The sequence below is a fragment of the Felis catus genome, chromosome C2, assembly GCF_018350175.1.
Source record: "Felis catus isolate Fca126 chromosome C2, F.catus_Fca126_mat1.0, whole genome shotgun sequence".
Lineage (NCBI taxonomy): Eukaryota > Metazoa > Chordata > Mammalia > Carnivora > Felidae > Felis > Felis catus.
The window spans coordinates 94,941,747-94,958,967 of record NC_058376.1 but is presented as its reverse complement, the minus strand read 5'-3'; the positions used below and the strand labels follow the sequence as shown (position 1 = coordinate 94,958,967).

Here is a 17,221-nt window from a genome sequence, read left to right as displayed (position 1 = left end):
GGAATATGAGACTAGAGAAGAGGGTATTTTTTCTTTTATTTATACTATGAGTCATTTTATGAGGAAATAATTTCATATATAATTACACAATTTAAATGTTTAAATAAATAACATGGACTAATGTAAAAGTTCCATTGAACAAATGAATAAGTCATATCAACATGGATTCCAGTTCCCACTCTGATATTTAGGGAGTATGTGACCCAAGCCACTTCTCCTATAGGATCCTCAGTTTTTCTCTAAATTGGGGGGATGATTGTAAACCCCTACTCCAGCATGAAAAATAGCTTATTAGTCAGTTCCCTCATTCCCTAATAAAGCTAGAGATCAGAAATTTCAGTGTCCTCATCCACAAAGTATAATCACAGAACCAGCCCGAGAGCCCTTGAGGTTAGAGTCTAGTGGTCTTATAACCCGACCCGAGTTAGAGAGCTTGTTACAGGTATAGCTTCCTGGAGTTCACCCCAGACCTATTACTGGGTTGGACTCTCTGGGGAGAGAATTGGGAATCTGTAGGTTTGTCCTCTTTCCACTAATTCAGAATCAAGTTCAGGTGGCACCTCTGTAGACTTTTCTTCCCAGCAACCTCCTTCCCTGAAAGGACTTAAAAACTTTCCCCAAAGATATGATAATATTATATATGTATATCTTAAAAGAAGCATATATATCTCATATAATATACATTATATACTGAGATATAAACCATATGTATATTTATACATATACATAATAAAATAATTGTAAATAAATTCAAAGTAAAATATACATGTGTGTATACATACATACAATATGCTACATGGTGTATGGGATTACCAGAGATTTTGAATTATCCTTTAGCATGTAACTAGATCTCTAATACCTAGTGCCTCAGGCAGCCAAAGCTAAAATGGGTTCCATTTACTTGGTTGGTGGTTTTTCCTCAAATCCTTTTTCCCCTTCAGCTGTTTCCAAGGACAGGGAATTTCATCCTTTCATTTTATGTATAGGGAGTAACCAGCAGCAGCAGTGAGGGGCCCAGTGGGCACCTTGAGAAGGCTTCAACCCACTTCCCTGATAGTGTCTATCACTACAATCTAGACAATCTGATATTAGGCGCAATGCAAACACAGCTTCAAGGCCTGATACTGAATATTTATGCCTAGTGCATGCCTATTCATTGCTCTATGTGTATCATCTCTGTTAACTGCTCTCAGTTTTCTCTTATTTGTCTAATAAATGAAACTAATTCTTGTAGGTCAAGAGTCTGGTATGAGTCTCACCAGACTAAAATTAAGATGTTGGCAGGTTGTGTTCCTCTCTGGAGGCTGTGGAGGAAAATTCGGGTTGATGGTAGAATTCTGTTCCCCATGGTTGTAAAATCTGTGTTTTTGTGCTGGCTGCAAAGTGAGGGCCATTCCAAGCTCTAGAGGCCACCACATTCCTCGGCTAGTGGTGCCCTTCCCCTGTCTTTGTGGCCAGAAATGGGTCAGTCAGGTCCTCACACTAATCCTGACCACTGCCGGAAAAGTTCTTCCCTTTGAAGAATTTGTGGGGTTAGATTTGGCCTAGCTGGATAATCCAGGGAAATCTCCCTATCTTAATGACATTGGTAAAGTCCTTCCTTTTTGCCATTTAAGGTAACATATTTACATATTCTGGAGATAAGGTAATGGCCATCTTTGGAGAGCCATTTTTCTACCAACCACACTTCTCATGACAGCACCATCAGCATCCCTATTTTATACGTAACTAGACTAGATTAAGGTCTCAGAGGCAGTAACTTGTACAATAATGACATGGATCCAGACCTTATGCTTTTAACTAATGGGTTATTTTGCATTTTTCATTGGTCAGAAATAGACATTCAAAATTCAAGACATTCAAAATTTCATCTAGTTGGTCAGATAAGGAGCAAACATTTAAAATCTAGGATCATTATCTTTCTCAGTAAAAAAATACATATATCTGGGGTGCCTGGGTGGCTCAGTCAGTTAATCGTCCGACTTCAGTTCAGGTCATTATCTCACAGTTTGTGGGTTCAAGCCCTACATCAAGCTCTGTGCTGAAAGCTCAGAGCCTGGATCCTGCTTTGGATTCTGTGTCTCCCTCTCGCTTGGTCCCTCCCCCGCTCACACTCTGTCCCTCTCAAAAATAAATAAACATTTAAAAAATATATTAAGAGTGCACATATTTATAGAATTTGCAAGTGTGACGCTGAGACCAAATCACCCATACTGCCCAGTTTCAAGTTCACTTTCCCGCTACCCACCACACAAATCCCCTCCTTCCTCATCTACCCACAGAAAACTTGTGAAGTTTCTGTACAAAAATACAAAAGGGCCAAAGTTACTCAACTGCTCATCTACAACTCAGTTGAAGAACCTCATGGCCTTCCCACCACCAAATCCAGGGCCATGATATACTCACCCAATTTCTTCCCTTCATCTCCTTTTCTTCCTGTGGCAGAATGTCCAAGTACTTGGTGTCTTAGTGACTGCCCTTCCCACTCCATCCCTGGGCTTCTGCTCTCTGCTGGCTCTCTCCTCCTGCCCCCACCAGACATCATATAGTTCATATAGTTCCTCTCTTCTTATTTTAACAATCCAACTAGTCACCATGCCAATGGTGAGCAGGGGTGCTATGGAAATGGAAGTTGGTGGTGAAGGTGGTGGCAGTAGCAGATTTGGTCCCCCATAATCTCCATTGGCCCGCCCCTGCCACTCCAAACAGCATTAGCTGCTCCTACATTATTTTGATAAAAACGAAATTTAATTTTCAGAGATCGAAGTTCTCTGGAGCTCCGGACCCATTACTTTCTAATCACATTGTTCTAAGTCATTACTGTAGCAATTCTGGGGCTGCCCCTGAAACCAATTTCTCATTTTATAGGAATAACAACAACAAAAACAACAAAAAGGAACTGTGAAGGAAATAGTTTTTAAACATTTAGAAATCTTAGAGTGTTCTTAAAGTCCTCGTCCTCTGGTCTTCCTGGCTTCTTTTTTAGAGTTGGCTCTGGTCTTGTCATGCCAAGGGAAGCTGCAGTCTCCCCACTTTAGCTTCCTAAGATGGAAATTTCATCTAGTTGGTCAGATAAGGAATAATGTTATCAATTTGAAGCAGGTCACTTGAATTCCCAACTGAAGCCATAGTTCTAAATATAGAAGTCTCTTGAGCTGTTTGATTTCCTTCCTTCCTTCCTTCCTTCCTTCCTTCCTTCCTTCCTTCCTTCTTCTTTCCTTCCTTCCTTCCTTCCTTCCTTCTTTCCTCTTTTTTTTTTCTCTTTCTCCCTTTCTCCCTTCCTCCTTTCCTTCCTTACATTCTTTCCTTCTCTTTCTTTGTTTTTCTCTTATTTCAGGTTTAATTACCCTCTCTGAACTTCACTTTAAACCGGTTCTTTGCTTCCCATCTTTTCTTTTTCAGTTGTGAAATGAAAACAGATAACATTTATAGTCAATCTTCTGTGTGGGTTGGCACTAAGCTTGGTCAAAGAAGGTTTCATTTATGAGAGGGAATACGTCTGAAGACTGCTACCTTTGAATTAGCTTGTTAACCCCATCCATTAAATCTGATGCCCAAGAAACTGACTCAAGGTTAGGTACATAGGAGCTAATGAAAACAGTGAGAACTTAGGATCTTACTCTGTACAGGTTCTAAATGGTTGCCTGTTCTTTCAACAGCCTTGTAAGTAGTAATTATTATTATCCTGTCACATATGGAAAAACCAATACACAAAGGGTAAAGAATTTGTCTGAAGGCTAAATACCTACAAAATGGCTGAAGATCTTCAAGCCTTTTCTCTTCGCTTCTTCATGGGCTACAAGACATCTTAGAATGACTACCTTCACTCAGAGCTTAACACTTTTAAGTTAGAGAAACTAGATTCCACATCCAATTAAAAATCTGCTGCTGGATAAATGTGGAAGTATGTAGACTAGGCAAGTGGCTGAATTCTAACATAAAACAAAATGTAATGTTTAATTTGTGGCTCAGAAATCAAAAGGGTTTGTTAAAAAACAAATAGACTTAGAATTCAGGAAACCTCAAAGAGTCCCAGCTAGGCCTTTAATAACCCTGAGCCTGTTTCTTTGCCAAAAATGTGGGTATAATAATACTTAATGCATAAGATTATCATAAAGATTAAACAAGATGCATAATATGGTCTTTCTATAAACAATAAAAGGGCTATAAAACAACTGCATCTTTAATCACATTAGGATCTCATTTATCTCTCTTGTCAACCAATCACCTTTCAACTTTTCATATATCGCCAGTAATCTTCACAGCAATACTACAAAGTGCAGAAAGTTATCTTCATTTTGCAGGTGAGGAAATCAGAGCTCACAGAAGATTAAGTAATATTCCAACTACAATACAGCTAGTAACAGATATTCTAGTGTTGGAACCCAGAGCTGGTGTTTGTAAGTTCTCACTGAAAACGCAAAAGCAGATTTTCAGTAGCTACTGATTGACTAGGTCAGGAGGAAAAGCTGATGTCTTCCCTCTAAACTGCATGACTCCGAATGCGAACCTAAAGGTGATCTTGCATCCAACTTTAGAAAACCCCACGGGCCTCTCAAGCCATAGGATTTTCAAGCTGAAAGGGACCTTAGAGAACAGAGGATTCTAGTCTAATTTCTTCATTTTTTACTTGAAGACAATGAGTTCAAGTCTCTTGTCTGAGTTATATAGTGCATTATTGGGCATATCCAATGTGGGAACTCAGGTCTCCTGACCCTCAGTTCCATGTTTATCCCACTTCTTTCAAAGTCTGGGCAGATTTACAGAGCTGCAACAATGTGCTTTCGCATTATTTCTGGGTTCCATTATTAGGCAATTCCTTAGTTCTCAAGAAAAGCCCTATGACAGTTTCTCAAGCTCCCAAAGGAAATTTAATCATAGTTCAAAATGAAGCTTGAGCACTTACTACGTGCCAGACACTGTGGTAAGCACATTATCTTCCCTTTTTCAGTATCTTCCAAACTCTAGTTATTTGAACACTACCTTTATTATTTTGCCAAATCTACATACCATCTGTATAGTTATTAACGTAATATTTGTCTTCATATCATCTTGAAAGTATTAACTGCTTTAGCTTTATCCTCGGCTGTGATAGGAAATCAGGGTGTCCTAGTTGTTTTTAAAATATGCAGCACATAAATACATAACTATTAGCATTAACGGTCATCTGAACTCTGTAATATTATCTCATTTAAATACCCCCAGACCATAAAAAACTATTGTTTTCCCTGCATATCCTATATCATATCCTTCTATTGTAGCCCAATATGTTTGCATTTTGTCACAATATAGAAAACCCAAGCTTGCTTAAATAACTCTGGTCTCACGGCAAGTAAGTAGCATCACCATACTCTAAATCCAAGCCTGGCTAACTGCAAAGTCTTTGCTCCCAGCCTCGTCACTTACTGACATGAAGAAGTGCTTACAGAAAGTTACATCAGGTCAGAACTTTAGGGGTCCTACTCTTGCAGGGCCACCGATTTATCCACATGTATGATTATGTGCAGGGGTGTGTGAGTTTGGTTGGGGAAAACTTATAAGGGAACAACAGCACTATGACCTTTTTCTCTTTAAGTTTTTATTTTGGAAAATATCATATCTACAGAGAAGCTGAAAAAGTAGTGCAATGACCACTCCATAACCTGTGTTCAAGGATGGTTCACATTTACACTTGTTAAACTTGCACTATGTGTGTGCGCACGCGTGCATGCACACGTACGTATGTATACCTGTTGTTTTGTTGGAATCATTTGAAAAGAATTTGCACATACTAGTGGCATTTCATTCCTAAATACTTTAGCATGTACTCATTTAGAACAAAGACATTCTCCTACATAATTATAATACCATATCACACCCAAGAATGTAATAGATATACTAATATTATCTAATAAGCAGCCCGTTTTCAAAATTTCCCAACTGTCCCCATATTGTCCCTTACAGCTCTTTTCTTCTTTCCAGGATCTAAGATCACCTGTCCCATTTGGTTGTCAGTTCTTAGTCTCCTTTTATCTAGAACAGTCCTTCTACCTCTTGTTTTTCATTCATTGTCATTTATTAAAATTTCAGACTAATTTTCACGATTAGTTAGATTCAGGTTAACCTGCCCCTTTTTTTGCACATTCCTTCGGTAATATGGTTATGCAAAATCACTTGAGAAAAAGTTACACAGATTGGTCAGAAAACAGAGTAAATATCCTTAAAATCCTGAATAGATACATGATATAAAATCCTGAATAAAATATATATTTTAGCAGCCAGATGAACTATCAGTTGGCCAAGAGAAGTAGCTTTGATCTGTGGTAGCAACACCCAACATTCCCCAAATCCTGCATATGGTCACCAACTTGAACGAATCCCCCTATTCATTTCCTCAAGCCCATTTAAAATAAACATAATGCTGTTTTACCTTATCTTTTGTCATTTTACCAGTTGGAGTCCTCCCCTGAATTCCAAGTCCTGTAGTGAGTGTGGCACACGCAGCTGGCCAGCCTCTGCCTTTCTCCAGCTTTCTACTAGTTATACATTAGAGGAGGAGGAGCAAGGCAAGGAAGCCGTGTGGCCATGTAAAAGTCCAAATCTAATCTTGGCAGAGGCTGATATTGATGAGAATGTAATCAATAAATGCTTTGTCTTAGTGACTTGTGGCTTCAATGCCTGTGCACCAGCAAAAGAAAATTGGAGTAGGTCCCTTAGGCATGAGTTACAAAGCAGAGATGGTCACACTTTAAGACACGTTAAGTATGCCAGTAATCAGAGATAGGTGAAAAAAGAAATCGTTGGGGTTCTTTGTAGAAGGTAAGATGTGCTGGGCCAACATACCATGCTGTGGGGATGACAAAGACAGGGAGAAGGGAGGACACTCCACTCTGCCCTGTAGAGAACCAGTACAGTGATGTTTGTGCTTTCCAGCTGGGTTTGTGTAGCCAGAGGCCATTGCAGTCTTGAGTGGTTCACCTGAATGAGCTTTGGAGAGCTGTGAACTTGGGTTTGAATTTCAGCATTTACTGGTGGTGTTATTAAGTGGCTGGCTCACAGTGACTTTTCTGTGCCTTAGTTTTTTTCACCTAATAAAATGAAAATAAGAGAACACACGTTGTTTTGTCATGTGGATTAAATGTCATAGGAAACTGCTTAGCATAATGCATAAGTGCTCAGCAATGTTGGCTATTATTATTATTGTTTTGGTGTATGTCAAGAGACACTTGTTGGAGTGGGGTTCTTAAATAAATCTGTCCATATGGCTGGAGTTTGTGCCCTTCTGTGTCTCCTGTATGATATTCAGTCCCTTTTGGAGCCCAGGTGGCATCAAAATTGGTTGAACTTGAACTATGTTTGGTGACGATTGTCACTGGCTCCACTGAGGCTCAGCTGGAACCAGGTCCTAGGGAGGAAATATAACAGCGAGTCCCCCAAGCCAGGGATGTTACAAAGAAACAGACAGTGATAAAGTGAAGAGGTAAAGGAGACTCTGATTTCATGTGTCTTGTATTTTGCTGTCATCCTTTTATTTCAATTACCACTCTCTGCAGGGTAACACAACTGAGTAAATAATTCAACTCAAACCACATACTTTCATTGAGCCCGGTACAGTCCCAGGCTCTGAAATACATGAGATAAATAAAACACTTGGAGCTCGTAAGGTATAAGGACAGATAAATGGAATCACAGACACGCAACACAGTTTTTTTTTCTTTAGCAGAAAGGCATGAAGGAATATTATTAGCAATGATAGTTAATCTTTATTGAGTTCTTTATTGTTGCCAGGTGCTGCTCTCAGCATTTTACATAGATTAACTCGTCCATCGTAACATAAGGCACTCTCCGTTGTTGAGCTAAGCTTTGGGGGAGCAAAGTTAGCCCAGGTAGCCACCTGCCACCACTGACGTTAGCGCGTTGCCAGAGTCTGCTTTCTGCACCAGTTTCAGCGGCTGATGCGAACGCTTCCCCGTCAGAGCCTCTACAATCAGGGGAGAATTTCTTAGCAATCATCTTCCAGTGACGTGACACCGCAATAAAGAGTCTTTGCGCGGCTGTGGAAAGTGGGTTACCTTCCAGATTTTTGCCATCCTCTGTTTTTTGAATCTTCCTTTTCAAGAGGCAGCGTTGGCCCTGAATGCTGCGTGGGGTCAGGCCTTTAACTTCGGGTGCCGGTCGGAACAGCCCGGGCGGTGGGAACAGCGCGCGCAGGGCGCTGTCCTCCTCGCGGTTGGGAGCGCACCCTCGCTAACCGGGACGCGGGGCCTTGAGCCTCCCAGACCAGCTTCCTCTGGTTTAGCGAGGACATCTCTTGTTCTGCTCTTGCTCAGAAATGAGTCATCTCCGCACCATTTAGGGAAGGGCTGAAACTATCTCCGGGGTGGGGGTGGAGGGTGGCAGTCACGGTGATTGCCTTGGTGGATTTAGCCCTCGGAGGACTGATACTCCATTTCGGCCTCTGGGGAGAGTTTGCTGGGGCGCCCACTGGAGGAGCTGCGGGTCCACGGAGGCGTCTCGTGTTTCCCTGGCTGTAGGATAAAGTCAGGCTTTTTGTGCTTTGCTGTCGGGTTGGGGGCCTCTCAGAGAGGTGCTTCGGTGCCCAGAATCACCCAGAGATCCCTGCCAGGTGGGGTGAAACCAGTTCTGTGTGGTTGTTCTTTAGGCTTGACACTTTAAACCCGTCGGGTCAGATTCTGATTACTTCTTGCTTAATTTAACCTTCGTAGTAGATAACCAGTATCTCTAGGTGGTGAGAGTTTCCAAGTATAGAGAAGAGCCACTCTTTATTATTATTATTATTATTTATTATCCTTCCATTCAGCAACACGAGTGTTTAGTTTATTTCTATAAATGGGAAGAAAGAAAACCAGCTATCCTAGCATGCTGCATTCCTCTCTCACTGGGGCAAGTGCGGGTAATGCAAAGGCATCTCTGGGGAACCAAATCAAGTAAGTTCAAACTGGGCCAAGCCAGGAGCGCAAGGGAGTGTGGGAAACTCCTGTTCCCTGAGGAAGTCTGGTGTATTTTAAGATTTCTGAGTCAGATGTGCCCTCATCGTAGCCTGCCTCTTCTCGCCCTCTCCAGATACCTCTCTGGTCCAAGCTACCAGCGTCTCTTCTGACTGTGACTATCTGGCCTCCCTGTCTCCATTCTTATCCTACAGTCCCTTTTGACAGAGCAGCCAGCAGTGATTTAAAAATTAAACCAGACCATAATACCCCTTGCTTAAACGTCTCCAGAGGTGTCCCAGTCACCTTTAGAAGGAAACCCACATTCTTTACCATGGCTGACTTGGTGTAGCATTCCTTGACACTGAGATTTGCTCCCCTACTACTCTCCTCCTCTCCTGCTTAGCCACACTGGCCTCAGACTTGTTTAATGTGTTCCAGGCTCAGCACCTTTGTACTCCGTGGGTCGCTGTCTAGAGTGCTGTGCCCCAGATTTGTCTGTGGCCAGCACCTCTACATTCAGATGACAGTTCAGACTCTCCAGCCAGTCTTTTTTTTCTTTCTTTCTTTAAAATTTTTAAAGTTTGTTTATTTATTTTGAGAGAGAGAGAGAGGCAGCATGCACGGGAGGGGCAGAGAGACAAGGAGAGACAGAATCCCAAGCAGGCTCCACACCAATAGGGCAGAGCCTGATGTGGGGCTCAAACTCATGCAAGATGATCCTGAGCCCAGACCAAGAGTTCGATGCTTACCTGACTGTGCCACCCAGGTGCCCCTCTCCAGCCAGTCGTCTTCTTTTTTTTTTTTTTTTTTAACGCTTATTTTTGAGAGACAGAGACAGAGCATGAGCAGGGGAGGGGTAGAGAGAGAGAGAGGGAGACAGAATCCTAAGCAGACTCCAGGCTCCAAGCTGTCAGCACAGAGCCTGATGCAGGGCTCGAACTCATGAGTTGTGAGACCATGACCTGAGCCAAAGTTGGACACTTAACCAACTGAGCCACCCACGCACCCCTCTCCATGCATCCTGTCTTCTTAAGGTGAACACCACCTACCCCTTCCAACTCATTCTCGGTCCTGTTACTCTATTTTCTTCCTAGCACTTATGCTTGAAATTTTATTTACTATTATTTTATAATCAAAATATTAAACATTAAATATTTATATGTAAATTAATAAGTAATAATTATAACACTATATTATAAGTGTAATATGATTGCTATATATAATATAAATTAATAATTACATATTTCATTGTTTAAATATTAAAATTATTTTAATTAAAATTTATTATTATTTTATTATTTATTTGTGTATTTCTTATCGTGTTCCCCTTTCTCCACCATATATGTGTAAACCTTGCCCATCTTCTTATTTCTAGTGCCTGTGAGAGTGCCTGGAGTACTACTGTGAGAGTGCCTGGAGTAGAGTACTACTTCATAGTAGGCACTCAGTAAATATTTGTTTAATAAATGGAGGAAGTTCAAGAAGAGCTGCCCCATACTTTCTTGCAATGGGGGAGAAGGCATCTGAGGCTGGCATTGGACATTGATTGATTTAAGTGTCAATAAATTCACTATTTACACTGCATTTTGCTAGGCACCTGTTATAACAGTGAATGGAACAGACAGGTTTCTACTCTAATGGGGTTACATTCTATGAAATAAATTAAATAGTACTGACGAAGAGAACAACAGGAGATGCCCACTTTAGAAAAAGTGCTCAGAAAATTTTTTTTGAAGAGGTGTCTTTTTAGCTGATATCTGAAGAATGGGCAGGTGGTGTGGAGGGGGCAAGTATATGCAGCAAAGCCTGAGAGAGGAAAGATCTTGGTGGAAGAATAAGAGAAGTGTAGTTAAAGCCAGAGAGCCAGAGGAACTGGAAAGAGATGTTATTGGGGAAATAGCAGCTGTACTCATGCAGGGCCTTGAAGGCCATGGGAATGAGCTTGGATTCATGCCAAGGGCAATGGAAACTCACTGGAGGGGATTAAGCATGGAAATGATATGATCCAATATATGTTTTAAGATCACTCATGCTGTTGAGTGGGGGGTGCATTGGATGGGGCGTCTGAGAAAGAGAAGAGACATGATTGCAGGGTTCTTTTAACAGTTCATCCTTGCTGTTAACCACTAAAAATAATGGTGGTAGCAGGGAAAGAGAAGTAACAAATTCAAGATGTATTTTGGTAGTTTAGCTAGACTTTTCCCTAACTGCTTGAGAGAGGAGTGAGGGGCAGAACTGAGGGTGATAGATAGGTTTCTGGCTTGTTAAATTGGGATGACTGTGATGCTATTTAAGGCTATAGGTGCTGGATTGTTTATTCATCTGAGTGATAATCCAAGTTCATCTCCCAGACCTCAAGGAGGGTCCCAATAAAATAACCAAAACAGACATATTTTGTTTTACTTTTTAAAAGTTAAACTTTTTTTCAAATAATTGTAGATTCAAATGCAGTTGTGAGAAATAACACAGAGAGTTCCCATATACCTTTTACCCAGTTTCCCCCAATGTGACATCTTGTAAAATAGAGTGTAATATCATAGTCGGGATATTGACATCAGTAGTCAAGATACAGAACATTCCCATCGCCACAACGATCCCTCATGTTGCCCTTTTATAGCCACACCTACTTCCCTCTTACCCCTACTGATTCCTAAACTATGGCAACCACTAATCTTTTCTCCATTTTTATAATTTTGTCATTTAAACTATGTTATATATAAATGGAATTAGCTAGTATATGTATTAGTGTTCTCCAGAGACATAGAACCAATAGGTCGTGTGTATATATATGAGAATAGGAGAGAAAGAGATTTATTTTAAGGAATTACCTCACATGATTGTGGATTTGGTGAGTCCAAATTCTGTAAGGTGAGGCTGGCAGGCTGGGGACTCAGGAAGGAGTTGCACTTCAAGTCCAAAGGCAGTCTGCTAGAGAATTCCCTCTTGCTCAGGGGAGGTCAGGCTTTTGTTCTATGAGACCATCCACTGATGAGACCCATCCACGTGCTGAAAGACAATCTACTTTACTCAAAGTCCACCAACTTAAATATAAATCTCATTCAAAACATTGTCCTGGAAACATCCAGAATAGTGCTTGACCAAATATGTGGGTACAGTGGTCCTGCCAATTTGACACATCAAACTAATCATTACAGCATGTAACCTTTGAGATTGGCTTTTTTTGCTCAGTATAATTTCTTGAGATGCATCCAAATTGTTGCATGTATCAGTAGTTTGTTGGGTTTTATTGCTGAGTAGTAAGTGTTCCATGGTGTGGATGTGCCACAGTGTATTTAACCACTTACCTTTGAGAACATCTGGGTTGTTTACAGTTTTGGACTATTCCAAATAAAACTTAAGACATTTATGTAAACAAAAAACAAAAACAAAAACAAAACTTTTGTGTGTGTGAACATAAGTCTTTTCTCTGCAATAAATGTCCATGAGTACATTTGCTAGTCCATAAACTTGTTGCCTGTTTAGTTTTTAAGAAACTTCCATTTTTACTTTCCTACCAGCAATATATGGGTGATCGTTTTCCTGCAAGCTCATCATCTGATATTGTCATTATTTTTTAATTGAGACATTCTAAAGGGTGTGTAGTAATATCTCATGATGGTTTTATTTTGCATTTCTTTATTTTTTAAATTAATCACTTTATTCGAAAGAACAACATATCTAGATTTCATTTCATTTCATGAGACAGCTACTTTTTTTTTTTTTTTTTTTTTTAGTATAATTGACCCAAAATGTTACATTAGTTTCTGGTGTGCAAGTTAGTGATTTGACAAGTTTATATATTATGCTGTGTTCATCACAAGTGTGGCTATCATCTGTCCTGTTACATCATTATTACAATATCATTTACTGTATTCCTTATGCTCCTACTTTTTATTACTGTAACTTACTCATCTCATAAGTGGAGGCCTGTGTCTCCCTCCTCTTCACCCATTTTGCCCAACCATGCATCCCCCTCCCTTCTGGTAACCATCAGTTTGTTCTATGTATCTATAGTTCTGACTCTGTTTTTTGTGTGTTTATTTAAAAAAATTTTTTAATGTATATTTATTTTTGACAGAGAGAGAGAGAGAGAGAGAGAGGGGGAGAGCATGAGCGGGGGAGGGGCAGAGAGAGAGGGAGACACAGAATCCGAAGCAGGCTCCAGGCTCTGAGCTGTCAGCACAGAACCTGATGCAGGGCTCGAACTCCTGAACCGTGAGATCATGACCTGAGCCAAAGCCGGACGCTCAACCAACTGAGCCACCCAGGTGCCCCTGTTTGTTCATTTTTTTTAGAAGATTCCATTTATGAGTAGAACGGTATAGTATTTGCCTTACTCAGTCTGACTTATTTCACTTAGCATAATACCCTCTAGGTCCATTCATTGTTGTCTCAAATGGCATGATCTCATCCTTTTTTATGGCTGTATAGTATTACATCATGTATGTGTACCACACTTCCCTTATCTGTTTGTCTATTGGTGGACGCTTAGGTGGCTTCCATGTCTTGGATGTTGTAAATAATGCTGCAATAAACAGAGGGGTGCATATAAGTTTTTGAGTTAGTGCTTTCTGTGGGAAAACAATAGTGGAACACTAGTATTTTCCCTGGAAAAACACTCAATAGTTGAATTGCTGGATTATATATTTCTATTTTTAACTTTTTGAGGAACCTTCATTCTGTTTTCCACAGTGGGTGCACCAATTTACATTCACCCCAATAGTGCACAGGTGTTCCTTTTTCTCCACCTCTTTGTCAATGTTCGTTTCTTATCTTTTGCATTTCTTTAATGGTTAATGATGTTGAACACATTATCATTTACTTATTTGGTATCTATATATGCTTTTTGGTGAAATGTCTCTTCCTGCCTTTTGTTTATTTTATAATTAAATTATTGTTTTGTGTGTTTATGTATCTGTGTGTTTTCTGTTGAGTTTTGACAGCTTCTTATGTATTTTAGCTACTACTTCTTTGTTGGGTACGTGATTGACAAATATTTTCTCCCGCATTCTAGCTTGTCTTTTCATCCTCTGAACAGGATCTTTCATAGAGCAAAAGATTTTAATTTTTCCAGAAGCCAATTTATTAATTTTTCTTTTTATAGATTATGCTTTTGGTGTCATATCTTACTTTTGGATAGCCTTCATCTTGAAGATTTTCTTCTACGTCATTTTTTTTTTCTAAAAGAGTTATTACGTTACACTTTATATTTAAGTCTATGATTCACTGCGTTGTTTTTGGTATAGTGTGGGACCTAGACTGAGGTTCATTTTTGCCTATGGATGGATGTCCAATTGCTCCAGTACCATTTATTGAATAGGTTATCTTTCTTCTATTGAATTGCTTCTGCACCTTTATCAAAAATCACTTGAGCATATTTATGTGGATTTATTTCTGGGTTTTCCATTCTGTTGCATTTATGTTTGTGTCTGTCCCTCTACCAATAACAGAGTGTTGCTTACTATAGCTACATAAGTCTTGATATCCGGTGTACTGATTCCTCCCACTTTATTCTTCTTTTTGAAAATTGTAGTTCCTTTATTTTTCCACATGAAATTTAAAATTTCATACGAATTAACAAAAACCTCTTGCTGAGATTTTGCTGGGAATTTATTTTAATTCCATTAAACTTGCATATCATTTTGGGAACAATTGACATTTTTACCATATTGAATCTTCCAGTCCATGAACATGCTCTTCATTTATTTGGATCTTCTTTGATTTCTCTTATAAAAGTTTTATGATTTTCAGCATACAAATCTTATTCATGTTTTGTCAGATTCATGTGCTGAAAAAATTTTAAATATTTATTTTTGTGAGAGACAGACAGACAGACAGAGCATGAGTGGGAGAAGAGAAGAAAGTGAGGGAAAAACAGAATCCAAAGCAGGCTCTAGGCTCTGAGCCGTCAGTACAGCTCAAACCCACAAACCGCGAGATCATGACCTGAGCTGAAGTCTGATGCTTAACCTACTGCGCCACCCAGGTGCCCCTGTTTTGTCAGATTTAAACTTAACTCTTTTATTTTTCTCAGTGATTTAAATAATATTGTATTTTTTAATTTTAGTATCTATGTGTTCCTTGCTAGAATATAGAAGTATAATTAATTTTTGTGTGTGTTCATCGTATATCCTACAACCGTGCTGAACTCACTTATTCTAACAGTTTTTAGTAGATTTCTTGGACTTTTCTATGTCATGTCACCTGAAATGTCAGTCATGTCACCTGAAATGTCAGTCATGTCACCTGAAAATAGGGAGAGCATTATTTGTTATGTTATGACCTATATGCCTTTTATTTCCTGTTCTTAACTTATGACACTGGTAACAACTTCTAGCACTGTGATGAATAAGAGTGACATAAGTGAATATCCTTGCCTTGTTCTTGATCACAGGGGAAAGCATTAACCTTTCACAATTAAGGATAGTGTTAGTTCTGGGTTTTCTGTAGATGCTCTTTATCATGAGAAAGTTCCTCTCTATAACTATTTTTCTAGGACTTAAAAAAATTATGAATCAGTATTGAATTTTGTCAAATGCTTTTTTTTTTGTATCATTTGATATGATCATATGATTTTTTCTTCTTTAGCCTGTTAATATGATGGCTACATACCATCTTTGTTTTTTTAGTGTTTATTTATTTTTGAGAGAGAGAGACAGAGAGGGAGAGAGCAAGAGAGTGTGAGAGCACAAATGGGGGAGGGGCAGAGAGTGAGGAGGACACAGTTTCTGAATTGTGCTCTGTGCTGACAGCAGAGAGCCTGATGTGGAGCTCAAACTCATGAACCATGAGGCCATGACCTGAGCCAAAGTTGAATGCTTAACCCACTGAGCCACCCAGGCGTCCCTGTCTGGTTTCGATATCAGGGTAATATTAGCTTCATAAAATGAATTTAGAAGTCATCTCCTTTCTTTAGTTTTCTGGAAAGGATTGTGTACAAATGATGTTTGGTAAGATTCTGCAATGAAACAGTATAGGTCTGGAGATTTCTTTTGGGGAGGTTTCAAATTATAGATTCAATTTCCTCAGTAGTTACAAGACTATTCAAATGATCTATTTCATATTGGATGAGGTGTGGCAATTTGTGCTTTTAAAGGAAGTGGTATATTTCATCTAACTTGTCAAATTTGTGTATTTCCTAGTATTCCCTTTTCATTCTTTTTATGTCTGCATGGTTTATAGTGATATACCTTGTTTCACTCCTGATATTGATAATTTTTGTCTTCTCTCTCTTTCTTTTTGTGAGTCTTGATACAGGTTTGTAAACTTTATTGATTTTTGCAAAGAATAAGATTTTTATTTCATTGATTTTTCTCTGTTATTTCTCTGTTTTCAATTTTATTGATTTCTAGTCTTATCTTTATTGGTTTCTTCCTTTGCTTGCTTTGGGTTTATTCTGTAATTCAGTTTCTAGGTTCTTGAGATGGGAGATTAACTGGTTGATTTGAGAATTTTCTTCCTTTCTAATGTATTAATTTAGTGCTATAATATTCCTTCTCAGCATTGCTTTAACAGTGTTTTACAAATTTTAACATGTTGCATTTCAATATTCATTCTGTTCAATTTTTTTTTATTTCCCTTGAGACTTCCTCTTTGATCTCTGGATTATTTTAGAAGTGTAAAAGAAGTGTTTGCACTCAACAAGTGTTGAGAATTTTTCTGTTTCTGTTATTGATTTCTAGGTTGATTCCACGGTGGTTAGGAAAAACACTGTACAATTTCAGTTCTTTTAAATTTGTTAAGGATTGTGTTGTGGCTCAGGATATGGTCTGTCTTGATATATGTTCCATGGACTCTTAGAAAGTATATCTCTTCTGTTGCTGTTGAGTGGAATGTTCGGTCAGTGTTGATTAGGGTCTGTTGTTTGATGGTATTGTTGAGTTCTTCTAGTTATGTGTCTAGTTGTTCTATCAATTGTTGTGAGAAGGGTATTAGAGTCTGCAACCATAATTATGGATTTATCTATTACTGCCAAGTAAAGGTAGAAGTCCATGTTGCCCATTCTTCTTACAATGATACTCAAGGTAGTGGGAGAGTTCTTCATTTATACTGGGCGGGGGTGAGATTTCCTGCTCCCCATGTGGTCTCCACTGATGCCATGGTGGGGATGACTTCATTCCTGATGGGCAAGGTAAAATTCCTGTCTCTCCACTAGGCCTCCTCTGGCAATACCCCAGCAGGAAGGGAGAGGGGAACTTCATTAATTCAAGTATGGGGGAAAGTCTAGAGTCTTCACGATTACCACTGATGCTGCTGGAGGGGAGTCTCAGTACAGCATGGATAAAAGTCAT

At 39.3% G+C, this 17,221-nt stretch overlaps 1 protein-coding gene and 1 long non-coding RNA gene across 12 annotated transcripts in view; one reads left to right on the top strand and one right to left on the bottom strand.

Annotated features, from left to right (window-relative positions):
- SLC2A2 (solute carrier family 2 member 2) overlaps positions 1 to 6,561 on the bottom strand; it is a 34,127-nt gene extending 27,566 nt beyond the window's left edge. Inside the window, exons 1-2 of one of the 3 annotated variants that reach the window (XM_045037273.1) lie at positions 6,410 to 6,519; positions 2,407 to 2,617 (exon numbers count right to left, since the gene is read on the bottom strand). In XM_045037273.1, the coding sequence (XP_044893208.1) occupies positions 2,407 to 2,424 (18 nt within the window). In that variant the 5' untranslated portion in view covers positions 2,425 to 2,617; positions 6,410 to 6,519. Of the gene's footprint in view, positions 1 to 2,406; positions 2,618 to 6,409 lie in introns of all 3 variants that reach the window. The other 2 variants (XM_045037272.1, XM_003991916.5) reach the window with 2 other exon arrangements.
- LOC109503571 overlaps positions 1 to 17,221 on the top strand; it is a 125,222-nt gene that overhangs the window by 33,585 nt on the left and 74,416 nt on the right. The gene's annotated exons all lie outside the window — the stretch shown is intronic.